The sequence below is a fragment of the Excalfactoria chinensis genome, chromosome 4 (assembly GCF_039878825.1).
Source record: "Excalfactoria chinensis isolate bCotChi1 chromosome 4, bCotChi1.hap2, whole genome shotgun sequence".
Taxonomy (NCBI): domain Eukaryota; kingdom Metazoa; phylum Chordata; class Aves; order Galliformes; family Phasianidae; genus Excalfactoria; species Excalfactoria chinensis.
In genome coordinates, this window is record NC_092828.1 from 83,774,797 (window position 1) to 83,787,526 (window position 12,730).

At 49.4% G+C, this 12,730-nt stretch overlaps 1 protein-coding gene across 7 annotated transcripts in view; it reads right to left on the minus strand.

Annotated features, from left to right (window-relative positions):
* Positions 1 to 12,730, minus strand: part of MBNL3 (muscleblind like splicing regulator 3) — an 81,410-nt gene that overhangs the window by 45,287 nt on the left and 23,393 nt on the right. For 6 of the 7 annotated variants that reach the window (XR_011903508.1, XR_011903507.1, XR_011903509.1 and 3 more), the window contains one exon: positions 6,513 to 7,505. Coding sequence is in view for 4 of the 7 variants with exons in the window: in XM_072336228.1 (XP_072192329.1) it covers positions 6,513 to 6,686 (174 nt within the window). In the remaining 3 variants the exon portion in view is untranslated. Of the gene's footprint in view, positions 1 to 6,512; positions 7,506 to 11,924; positions 12,074 to 12,730 lie in introns of those variants that run through there. The other variant, XM_072336230.1, reaches the window with a different exon arrangement.

Consider the following 12,730-nt stretch of genomic DNA (forward strand, 5'->3'; position numbering starts at 1 on the left):
GCCTGCTTCTCTGCTGTTGTATGAACAGCAATCAACAACATTAATAAGCGTAAGACTGCTTGTGTGGAGAAACATTCATCCAAGTGCCTCGAAGCACTTATCTTAATGCCAGCATAGCAATATTTATAGGGGCAGATTTTCAAAGAGCTCAGCTCCTCGCTTGGAAATCTAACCGCTTATTTAAATATTCTGTGGGAGATGTCAGACGATGGGCTTTCCAGAAAACCTGGCACATCTTGTTTATATTTGTTTCATATCTTCCAAACGGCTCAATTACATAAATGCACATTACTGCACCCTTTCAGATGGGTGAACCATCCTCTTCCCCCCAGCCAACCTCACCAGGTTAACGCAACCAGGAGCAAGAGACGCGGCAAGGCAGCTTTGCTGATGCAGCAGGGAGGGAGGAGACAGTGCTCCAGTGTGGCTCCATGTTCACGAGGCTCCTGCCTCTCTCTGGGGGCAGGAACTTGCAGGCCTTTCTGCAACCCCCGTGTCAGTGGTACAGATCAGGGCTGGAAAATGCAAAGCTTGAGCTCTGGGAAAGGCCCCATGTGGATCTGGCAATGCCACAGCTTGCAGCACAGCACACATCGAGGTGTCAGAGCTCACCATACCAACACACCCCACCGTACTCCCTTGGCCAACTCCTGACTCTGACTCACAGCCACACAAGGGTAAGCTTTAGAGCTGCCAGAGCTTGCCAGCCAGGCTCCTGGTGCACAGGAAACCCCTGGGGCTTGCAGAGCACAGCATTGCATTTGCACTGGGTCACCGGCACCGAGCTTGTACCTGCACATCCAAGCAGACTTGGCAGTACCATGAGCTCCAGGTGCGAGTGCTGAGCATGTGCAAGGAGAGCAGCTCTTCCCAACTGGAAAGCCAGAGGTGACAGATGGAACTGCAGACAACTCTTCCCGCTGGAGAAAGGCAGGGAGGACCATTTCCCTCTCCCAAAACCTGACTCAACAGCTCACGCTTCAACACAAGTTCTTTGCTTTCCACATTCATTCTAAGGCGCTTCAAACCAGATTTGCTATTTCGCACAACTGGAACCTCAGTCCAGCGGGCTTTGCCCTTGAAAAGGGGAAGTGAGCCCTGGGAGCAGGAGCTGGCATGCCCCGGCCTGTGCAGCACTGCAATATGCCCATAAAAGGCTTCAAAATGTATCTGCCTAAGTGGATGCCGTTAACTCAGAAGGGTTTAGAATCACGTCCCAGAAGAATTTCTCTCCTGCTTTTTTAGGCAACTGAGCGGCAGTCACCACCTTACCGTCATCTTCCCAACCAGAAAACCAAGGTTACTCTTGGCTGATATTGATAATGTAAGTGCTGTCAGCTCTCGCCTTTTGGGATGGTGGCTTGCTCACACCACAGGGACACAAGCAGGGCAATCCAAACTGCAGACAAGCACAGAAGCTCTGCACTGCCAGGGCTGCCGGACAAGGAGATGAAAGGTTGGCAGGGAGATCCTACTGCTGAATCTGCCTGGCTGCCTCCAACGAGTGGTCTCAGGACAAGTCTGTGGCCACTGATCTGCTTTACAAGGTGATCTTTAGAACGTATCTACAAAACCAGGGCTTCCCCACACAGACCTGCTCAGGTCTCAAGCTCAAATTCAGCCCCTAAGGGACGCTGCTCTCCTCCTAGCCTCAATACAGAGGCAGTAATGCAAGGCATAGAGGCAAGGGCACAGCTCAGGACAGCAGCCTTCCAGCCATCACAGCACAGACCAGTCATGTTCCTGGGTCAGAAACAGAGTCCTTCAAGTAGAAGCGACTGCTTTAAGAGAAATACATTAACAGCTCTTACAAATAAAGTGCAGCCTAACTAAGTTTCCCCCAACCACCTTCAGCTGTTTCACTCAGTAGCTTAAAAAAACCGAAAAAGCATGTAAAATATGCCATGAGACCTGCAAGCATCCACACAAGATACCAAATGTCAACGACACGTTGCTGCAAATCTATTCCTCGCCATCAAATGCTTTACGTCACTTACCACTACGCAGGTAAATGACTTAAACTGGTGGGAAGTTAAGGTTACTCTCAAAGGTGACTTGGCTCAAAACTGTTCCTCTGTGTTATTTGCCTTTCCATTACACTGAACAGAGATACAGCCAGGGTCTCTCCAAAAATATCTCTTCGGCTTTCTTTTCTTCCTTCTTCCTCAGTAAGAGCGGAACCATATGCTAAGTTTAGTGGGTGTTTTCAGTTGTTTCCTGGTTTGTAGTTCAAAAAAGACTGGACTGCAAATCAGTAACAATCAGATGTAGATCCAGTGAAGTCAGCACAAAACAAGTACAAATTAGCATGACAACCATACAGAACAGCCTCGGGTACAGCAGTGCCAACCGTGAGCACAGCCAGCTTCCAGGCTGCCGTGCGAGTTGGAAAACTATTACCAGATAATGATAACTTTCAGAAAACAAACCGTCGAGTACAACTCGTGCATTTAACTACTGGTTTTCTGCCTGCTTACAGATGGTTTGATACAGAAATGCCACGAAACACACAGCAGCTTCACGACACGCTAAACGTGTTATCACCTACAGTCAAAATCCACTACCCTGAAGTTTTCACCGCGCTGCCTTTTTGTCTCTCAAAGTGCCCTACAGAACTGCTTTGCACGTGAGAACATCCACACTCCAAGTACAAAAGACACCCCAGAAAGCAGGGCTCATGCTTTTTAACCACAAGGCCACGGTGCAGAGAAACTGTGAGCAATAAGAACGAGAGCCTCTCTGAACACTTGGTTTGCATCACCTATGTATTTCGATATAATGCCTCACAATCTACTAACCCTCCTTCTCTCCACTTACTGCTTATTCATCTGTACTCCTGCTGAAGAAAGAAGCACCAGCAAACCCTGTCCTGAGCCCTGCAAAAGCCATCAGCTACCCACGGGATGCGGTGTGCCGAGCCTGGGATAAAAGCTAGGGAATGAACACAACGGCCATCTCAGTTTACAGCAATAACAGGACAGTCTTCTCCTTTGCTCAAATGTTGTTTTTTACTTCGTAGCTTCTTAAACAAACGTTCCTCAGTGAAACCCAACAGACTGCACGCCACCCAGCAGTGAGCAGCTTGCAGCAGGCAAGGCGTCCCATCAGGAAAAGCATTGAGGATGCTTCAGAACAATGCCATCAGCTGCTCTCTATCCCAGCACCCTGCACCTGAAGGGGACCTGCTGAAGGCCACAGTGCTGAGCAATGGCCACATGTCTCCGGGGCACCTGGCCAGGTCACTGCCCAGGGCACTTCTAGATGGGGGTGGCACGGCCACAGCTGGCCTAAGGACTCCGCGCTGCCCTTCACCAAGCAGGGCACACACTGCCCTTCCATTCATACAAATTAATTCAAATAACACAGATTTTAACACAGAGACACAGAGGTGGGGAAAGCATGAGTAAAGAGTGAGAGCTCTCTTGGCACCCGATTCAAATCCGTGAACAGCTTCTCACAGGAACTATTTTTAAATTTCATATCAATCTGCTTGAGAAAGGTTCCTGCTGTTGCCTACAAATGTGCAAGCTCTCCCTTTGAAGAACCACAGTTCCAGGACAGCAGTCCTGAACCTGCAACCTAATGGAGACCCAAATATTTGACGACTGAAGCTCTTCACAGCCGCACAACACCCACACAGCACACAGGCAGATCCCTCCTAGTATCAGTAAAGCCTCTGCATCACCTCACCAAGAGCCCTGTATCTTCCTGACACACTTACACGTAGCATACAATCATGTGAACCAACAGACGCTGAAGCATTTGACTGCTGGAAGCACAGAAGAAGAACTGCAGCATGAGACTGGGGAAGGAAAAAAAACCACAGTAAGCATATAGATGCTGTGCGTGACCTGACCAGCGAGGTGAAACCATTGTATGCTGGGTTATCGAAGTTCCTGTATGAACGCATTGTTCAGGCTTAAGAGGCCTTGTGAGAAAAAACAAGCAACTTCACCACACAATGGATGCAGATAAGCAACCTCTGAACAAAGCCCTGGGTGACTGCGAGACAACGGGAAAACTTATTAGCTGCAAGCATCCTATATCCTGTCTCTAATAAAGCAACACAGATGTCGTGCTAACGCAGGGCGTGAAAAGATGAAAAGAGCACTGAGCTCTCATTGGGTAGGAAAGGATCAGTGTTCAGCAACTGTCAGAGGGCTTGGGAGGCTGAAGCACAGAGAAGGGCAAACAAAACCTCCCCATAACAGGTAAGTGTTAAGGGTGGGGCCTCAGCCCAAGGCTGTGCAGAGGGCTGACCCCCCCGCAGGCAGCAGCTTGGTGAAAGACAAAGGTGAACTCAGTGCATCACAGCCACTAGTGGAGAACAGCTGCACACACAGACAGCTCCACGCGTCTGCATGGCACTGCCCTTGCAACCAGTAAGGGAGGCCACTGTTATGACCACAAGTCCCTCGATACAACTGCAAACAGGGCCTTGCAAGCCCAGCTCCTGCCCCAGAACAGAAGGACTATTGTTTGAATGGTTAGTCACCAGGGCTGTTATCTCCCCTGGGAAACGTGTGCTGCACACGCACACATCCACCCACCCTGGCTAACCTGCCGGTTGTTAAAGCAGGCTGTGGTTCTGGAGCTGCACCCTGCAGTGGGGCAGGAACACCAGGACCCACCCAGAGGATCTCTGTGGAGGAAAGAAGGGCTCAGAATTGCCCCCCACCATCCAGCTGTGTGCTCTCCCTCCTCCAGGTGTGCCGGCTGGCAGGGGAGGCAGAGCTGTCCACTCTTCTTCAGGCTGAGGGCAGCCCTATGGAGTCTAAAAGACCCGTTGCCATGAAAACTGGCATCGGTTCACAGGCACATACAGGTCATACGCTACTGAGTCAGGAGAAAACTGCGATGAAAACATTATCTAACAAGTAGATGCAGAGGGAAGAAGCTGAGCTGTAGAAGATCATACTCAACTCTTTTTTCTTCTCCTCTCTCAACACGGTACTTCCCATCACCACCCCCCACTGCTGAAGCACGCTTTTGTTGCAAGGGACATGGGAATATCTTACATGGCGTTACCGCACTCCTTTCAGTTCACAAATGAATGCTATAAAACAAACACGTTCGTCTCTTCAAAGGTATCTGCACTGCCACTGGCGGCAATTCAGAACGTTTCAAGGGCACAAAGGACGTGACTTTCCCCCTCCCCATCTGATAAAGAATATTTTTGTCCCTCACCATCATAAGGCCAGCACTGTAAATAAACATCTGAAAGTCACTGCGCAACTGAAGTTGTTGCACATATTCAGATTAAAAGGAGCAAAACCAAACGCAAATAGGAAGCTCCAACTTCTTGGCGAAAGGGAACAGAAGTGAAAATATAAAGAAGCCACAAATGGTAATAAAATGGATAAAGCCACGTTAGACCAGATCCAGCCCCGGTCTGAACCTGCGCATACAGAACTCCACCAGTTCTGTTAGTCACTGTGTTCATAAAAATAAACCCCGAGGTTTTCAAGCAACAGTTGAAGGGAAAACTTTCAAGCCTGTAACGTGTACCAGGTTCCTCTTAAAAATTCAACCAAGTTAATCATTCAAATCAAAACATCAGACACAACGCGAAGGGCTCTCAAAAGCAATCACGCATGACGTTGCAAGGGTTTTATCAGCTCCACTGAACCACCCTTGAGAGGCTTCACTTAAAGAACACAAGCAATAGAAACCCCCCTCAGCTCAGAATGTGGATATTTCCTCAAGTTTCGAACGTTGCCCCAGAACTCTGACAGCAAGAAGGAATCAAGAACCGTTTGCTTCCTGTAAAACTGACCATACAGATGTGACCGCTGGCCCAAAAGCTCAGCTTGAACCTGGACAAGCTCAGCAGAGCCGTGATGCTCTTGCAGACTGCAGACTGCATTTTCCCAACAGCTTTTTTCCCTCGTGAGCGCTGCTCTCCAAATATTTTGCCTGTTCCTCATCCACAGGACAGCGGTAGAGTACATCTGCGGCTCCGTCTCCAGGAAATACACATAAAGCTGATTCATTAGCTTAAAATGCTGCTTTCGTTTCTGCTCATTAAAAGCACATTTCAGATCTCTGTGCTGAATACACGGCCCATGCGCTCCGGACACGAATAAAACACTGGGTTTCAGTTCTCTACTTTTCTCATTTTGGTTTCATTCACTGCCCACAACACGCATTCCCCATCTCCAGGAGAGCTGCAGCAGAGCTGCGCTACAGTTAGGAAACGCTCTGGACAATATTCTCCTTTTCCTCTCTCAATGATGCAACGCTTGATGATGCAGTCACACCTGATGTCAGACCCAACCAACACAGTAGCAGAGATCCCCCCCCCCCCCCCCTTGTTATTCCTATTCCTGCTGTGATCTCTAAGCAAAAAGCAATCTGGAACTCCCCATTTTTGAATGAGGCCAAACAAAGGAGAGGCAAGCTGCCTGCTAACCCAGGGCAAAAAAACAGTTCTATAACACCCATAGCCGAGCGGTTTGGAAAGAGAAGGAAAGCAAGTGAGCTTAGGTAACACACGTGTTAGACGTCCTCACCTTTAGGGAGTCAAAGCAGGCAATAACTCGACCATTTTCCACATGGCAACTCCGTGACGGATGGGCGAACTTGCACTCTGCATCAGACCGAGAACAAGTTCCTCTCTGAAACTCCCGACACACTTCTAACGTCAGCCATTTTGTATCGCGAACCAGGGAAACGTTCACAGCCATATTAAAAACAAAAAGTAAAATGCAAGCAATCGCACCCTTCTTCTGGGCAATATTTACTGCTGATCTGCTCTTCTTTATTTAAAAAAAAAAAAAAAAAAGAAAAAAAAAGGGTAAAAAAAAGTGAATTCAAGTGAAACGTGACGAAATAACTAACTTGTTGCTTTGGTAGAACTCCTATTCATCAGCACTTAGGTTTTCATTTAAGTCAAATCGTGTTTGTTCAAACGAGAATCAAACATAAAGCCAATCATAAAATAGAAATCTTATCAGAGTAACTGAAAAATCAAATTAGAGGCCAGCTCCTGAAAGTGCAATTGTAGAAGTTAAAATATTAAGTGTTAATATTTTGTGCCACTGCCTGAGTTACTTGAAAATAACTGGCAGACTTTCAAAAGAATTCTGTGCTCTCCGGTTAATGGTTTCAATTATTCTTGCAAAAAGCATATGCTGCTGGCAGCGCTTCAGTTTGTGGAATGGTCTCAGTCCTTGGGGGGAAAACTTGTCTTTTTTTTTCCTTCTTTTTCTTGCTTCTCAGAATCACTGCTCGCGAGCATCAAAACGAGCAAAAGGATGTCGGGGGTTTCCTTTCTTTCTTTAAATATTTGCTACATAGTCGGGGGAAGAAAAAAAACGGCCGAGCAAACTGCGTGCAAACGGGGAGCACAGGAAAAAAAAAGGAGGGTGGATGAGTTGCCGTCAGGGTATATGGACTGCAAGCAACGGCGAATTAAAAAGAGAAGGGGTGAGGGGGGCAGAGAGAGGCAGCCCTAGACAGAAATCCAAGCAGCGGTGGCTTCAGGAAAGGCACTTTTCAGCAACCTGCAGGGAAAAGAGAAATAGAATCAGCTCCAACCAGACAATCGCCCCTCTCCAAACTCAGCCTTAAGCGGCAGCCGCACGCGCGGGGCTCCCCAGACGCTGACAGTGCGGCACAGCGCAGTCAGCCATTGTAGATAAAAAGGGCATTTCCCACACGAAGCTGCGCATGGGAGGAGGAAGCAACCAATTAGATCGGCTGTTGCAGCAGAAGCTCTGGGCAGCCGCCCAATAAAAGAGATTGTTTCAGATCGATCTCTTCTGGCAGACGTTCGTTTTTGTGCCCGCTGCACGCAGAACGACTCGGCCTCAGGCTGTGCCCGGCCCAGGCCCCGGCTGAGTTCGTCTGGGGCCGGGCTAGCTCTGTAAGCACGCACCCTTGCACGCAGAGCAGCAAAGCCCCACTGTGGGGGGCTTCAGAACGGTGTGTTTTTTTCCCATTCATCTCCCCCACCTCTTCTCACAGGAGCACGGCAGGAAGAAAGAGCAGCCGTGGTTCCCCGTGCACAAAGCAGAAGGAAGCGCCGCAGCTCAGCCCTCCGCCTGCTCCGAGCTGGGTTTAACCCACTGCCGAGCCGGCGGTGTGACGTGAGGACATGCGGTAGTGCATCTACACACTTGAAGCCTATGGAGTGAAAAGCAAACCTGGCAGGGAAACATGAGCCAAGCACACAGGGAACAAATTAACCCCTTGTTCACATCTGCTCTTCTCCGCGAGAATGAACACTGCTCAAGTCGCCCTGACTCCAGCACCTCACGCTACACAACAAGCAGCTCCCAATGCACCCCATCCCAGGTGCCCTTGAAATCCACTATAGCAGCCATCCTTAGGAGCTCTGCTCTAATATCTGATGTACCAACGCTGTGTGTCAAATATTACTGACTATTGCAGAGGTTCAGGTTGGATCTTAGGAGGAAGTTTTTCCCCCAGAGGGTGGTGACACACTGGAACAGGTTGCCCAAGGAGGCTGTGGGTGCCCCATCCCTGCAGGCATTCAAGGCCGGGCTGGATGTGGCTCTGGGCAGCCTGGGCTGCTGGTTGGCAGCCCGGCACATAGCAGGGGGTTGGAACTGGATGATCATTGTGGTCCTCTTCAACCCAGGCCACTCTATGACTCTATGATCCCATCTCCTAACCTAAAGCACTGCCATCCACTCTGGCAAGCACTTCGGGAGCGCAGCTTTTTGCTCATGTGACAGCTGGCAAGGCTTCAAACTTGTGCAGAAGAGCCTTCAAGGACAAGAATAGGAAGCTTCCACTCTTATTATTGGTGTGTTACTGCAATTACGCTGATCGGTAACCGAGGCCCTGCTGGAGCAGCCACACAATGCTGCAAGGAAGGCGTGTGGGAAGCTGCTGTCATCGGCTGCAGGGGGTGGGGCAGGGAGCCTGTTTGATTCATGGGCTGTATTATTTCACACAGAAAACAACATTTGCTAAACCTACACTACAAGTCTGCTCTAGGCTAACTGCAGTCGAGTTTCTAACAGAGTGCCCGGATTGTTGAATGCAGGATGGTTGCAACGGTGCAAAAGTTGCATGTAATCCATGCCTCTGGGAAGACCAAAGCACATCTAACCACACTCACGTCTTCGAGGACTTTAAGAACGGGGATGCTCCCAATCAACTCTGATTTTGCAAAAGGAGCAGATCCATACACAAATCCCATTCACTCATGTCTGGGCTCCCAGTCCAAGCGAGCTCAGCGAGCAGGAAAAGATGTGCAGAAGCCTCCCTGCAGCCAGCTAGGGACAGGCTGGGTGCAGCTCTCCAAAACGAGCTACAACAGGTCAAACATGGGTGGGGATTAGAAGGAATGCTCCCAGGAGCTGCTCCGAGCAGACTGAAGTACAACCATCTTGTGCACGAGGTGCCTACTGCACAGCTTCAGGCTCCAGGGAAAGCAAGGCGCTGAACTTCACACAACCACAGAGCATCGTGCAAGCAGCATAGTTAGGGCTGTCATCTCCATCCGAAATCCTAAAGGCTGTAACAACACAAGCATTTGCCTTTCTCTCACCTATTGTGCACAGACTGTACAGACACGCATATGCAGTAAGCTGTTCTGGGCCTTCAAGATGGAAGACATTAAGCCACAAACACTGAAATGCTCGGATACAGGTGACATGGCCCATACTGCTCTCTCACAACTCCCAGAAACAAAACTAAGCAGTATTTGATCTGCTGATAGAAGCAGAAAGGAGAGCCCTGCCCCACAGCCTGCAGAAGGGCGCAGGTTTGCTCAGCAGTCAGGAGCAGATACAAAGAATATTCTGTTATGGGAACCATGCACCCACCTTCCCTGTAGGCCAGCATCATCACAGAGCCTCACAATCACAGTGAGATGTTCTAGTGCTGATGCATCTTTACTACCTGCCTCACAAGCAGCAGAGCATCCCTCGGCACACACTGCCCAAATCCCTCATTACACACACAGAAGGCTTAAGCGCTGCTTCACCCCGAGCACAGCGGCAGTGACTGCAGGGAGGACAGCTGGAGCCGCACTTGAGTGCTTTGCTGAATCAGATGAAATGCCTCTGGTTCCCAGGTTTATTGAGGCCGGGAGAGCAGCAAGCACAGACAGAAGTCATCATGTTCAGGCTTACATGATTGCAGCCCAGAGGAACACGAGCGAGGATTTTCTGCGAGTCAACAAATACAGTTCTGTCAATGTTTGGATTGTTGCAAATTCCCTCTCCATGCGGCCACAGGGAAAGCCTAAAATGTGTGCTCTCTGGGCTGACATCACACAGAGCGCTCATGTGCTGCAGTCAGACTCCCTGCAGACAGCCAGAAGAGAAAAACAGTTGACAAAAACCCACCCTGACACTGAAGTTTCACTTCTCCCCCCTTTCAGCTTCTGGCAGCAAACAATCACAGCCGCTCTCACCATGATGCATCCTTACAGCTCTGTGCATTGCCCTTCTTGGGAACCGGCCTTTCATTCACTTTGTTCTCCTGCTTGTTTCAAACGGGAGGAATAAAAGCATCCACGCCAAAACCGACATCTAACGAGGTTACAAAGTGGTTCCACAAAACGCAGGTTTCGTTAGCTTGCAGCAAATACAACAAAGGCAAGGTGCTGCCTTTTGAACCCTGCCCAGCGAGCCAGGCCCGCTGCACAGCTCAGCTCTGCATGACCAGATGGGCCAATCGAGCTGCAACTGCAGCATCAAAGCTACAAAAAAGCAGTAAAAGAGAGAAAAGGCTGCGGGTTTATACCTTGAAGGAAACAATGAGGCTCAAGCCCCTGCTCCAGGGCCGCTTGCTGGGCCAAGCGCTAATTGCCTGAAATGCAGCAGGACCGGGGCTTGCCACATATGTCAGAGCCAGCCCTGCAGCTAAGGAAGGGAACGGGGACAGGAGCAGTGTGACAAGTGAAGGGCACACGGGTGTTTGCTGCCGGCGGGACTGAGATGGCCCTGCTGCTGGAGGTAACGTGAGGACAAACGTCTTGGCGCGGTGCTTGGATGCCTCTTGCTTGCTTGAAAGCGATCTCTTGCACTGACACCCCCCGCGGATGGCAGCTCCCGAGCACGCTTCCTGACAGCCAAGTTCAGAGATGGTAATTTGTGTGACAGGGTGGATTCGAGCAGCTCCCACGTGTAAATGATGCTATTTAAAGAGTTCAGATTTTTTTCCCTTTTTTTTTTTTACATTCTTCCCCTCCAGAGAGAAGAAGAAAAAAAAAGTGACTCAGTAAAAGCAGCAAGGTGTGCTTCTATATTTACTGTTCCTCAACCATTTCCAGGTCGTGGCTGCTCAGATGAGAGGCAGAAGTGCTTTCATCCTAACTGACAGCGCTGGTGAGGCAGAAGGGAAGATACTTCCCTTCACCTGCTGGGAGAAGGCAGACAGTGAGGGGGCATTGGGCTTTCTCAAGGCCGAGCTCCAGCTTTCTGTTGCACCCAAATGGGTGCAGAACAACTTAATGCATCTGCCGTCCCCTTCCATGACATGTCAGGATGTGAAGCCGCTCATTCACAGCCAGAAGCAAGATGGTTACAGTGTCAGAAAAAGAAACAGCTTCCAAATAAATGCTGTGTTCCTGGAAATACTGTAAGGCAAAGAGAAACGGGAACAATAAAAACAGCACATTGAACTATTTTGTTCTGAAAGGGAAACAAAAGCCTTTAGAGCTACTACAACAATCCAACAGCATTTTCACATCCCCATGGAAAGCAAAGCCAGCGCATCTTCCCCAGTTGTTTCTTCTCCACTTTCACAGCAGAAATAAAGAAGGACATGGGAAGCTTCATCCTTGCTCTTCAAAGGTGCCAAAGAGTCAGCAACAAGATTCTGCCAGAGGGTGCCGTACTGGTACACGTATTGGCAGTGAGGCACAAGAAAAGGAAAAGCGCTTCTGCAGGGAGCTTTCACAGCCAGTGAGGGGAAAGCAAGCATCTGCAGCCAGGACCTACCGAGCCACGGTGACATTCACTCCACTGTGTGACATTCGAGAAGCTCATTTGGGGCCCCAGGAGCATGTGGCAAGTCAGGTACTGCCATGACTGCATCACAGAGCAGCTCTGCTGGGCTTACGAGTGGTTCAGAAGCGAAGCTGGCACGGCTGTAAACAGCAAAAGAAACCACAAAAATAACCCTCATGAGATCAATACACGGAACCTCCGCTGCCGAAGTCCAGAACAGCAAGGCTCCTACCCTGCAGCACACAACAACCTCTCAAATGGCTGCAGACTCAAATTCCTGTGGCAGTGCCAGCAGCGCGTAGGCAGCGGGCACACGCTGCGTGCTTGGAACAGAGGGATCTGTGCACGCTGCGGCCTCCCAGCAGCTCTTTCTCCTCGCCCGTGCACTTACTGCTGCAGGATCCAAGCTGAAGAATTTTCTACCACCTGCCAGAGGTATTTTTTTTTTGCTCTCCAATTAGAAAATATTCTATTTTTTTATTATTATTTTTTTTGCTCTGGCCCTTATACTAATGCAAACACTTCGGGAACTCGGCAGGCATTTTGAATATTTCCTTTGTGAACAGTCTGTACCTGGACACTTTCTCCCTCAGGGAACAGTTTACTTAATGTGAGGTAGACCTTTACAACAGGAAAGAAGCGAGGCCTTTGTTCTCCTACCAGGCGAACAGAAAAACAGCCGATTCTCCACCACAGCCATGCCTGAAAAGTTTCAGTTTGAGATCTAACTGCGGCTGTTGAGGGCCATGAATCACCAGGGATCACACTGCACGCCCAAGTGTCCAACTTCAGCCCTG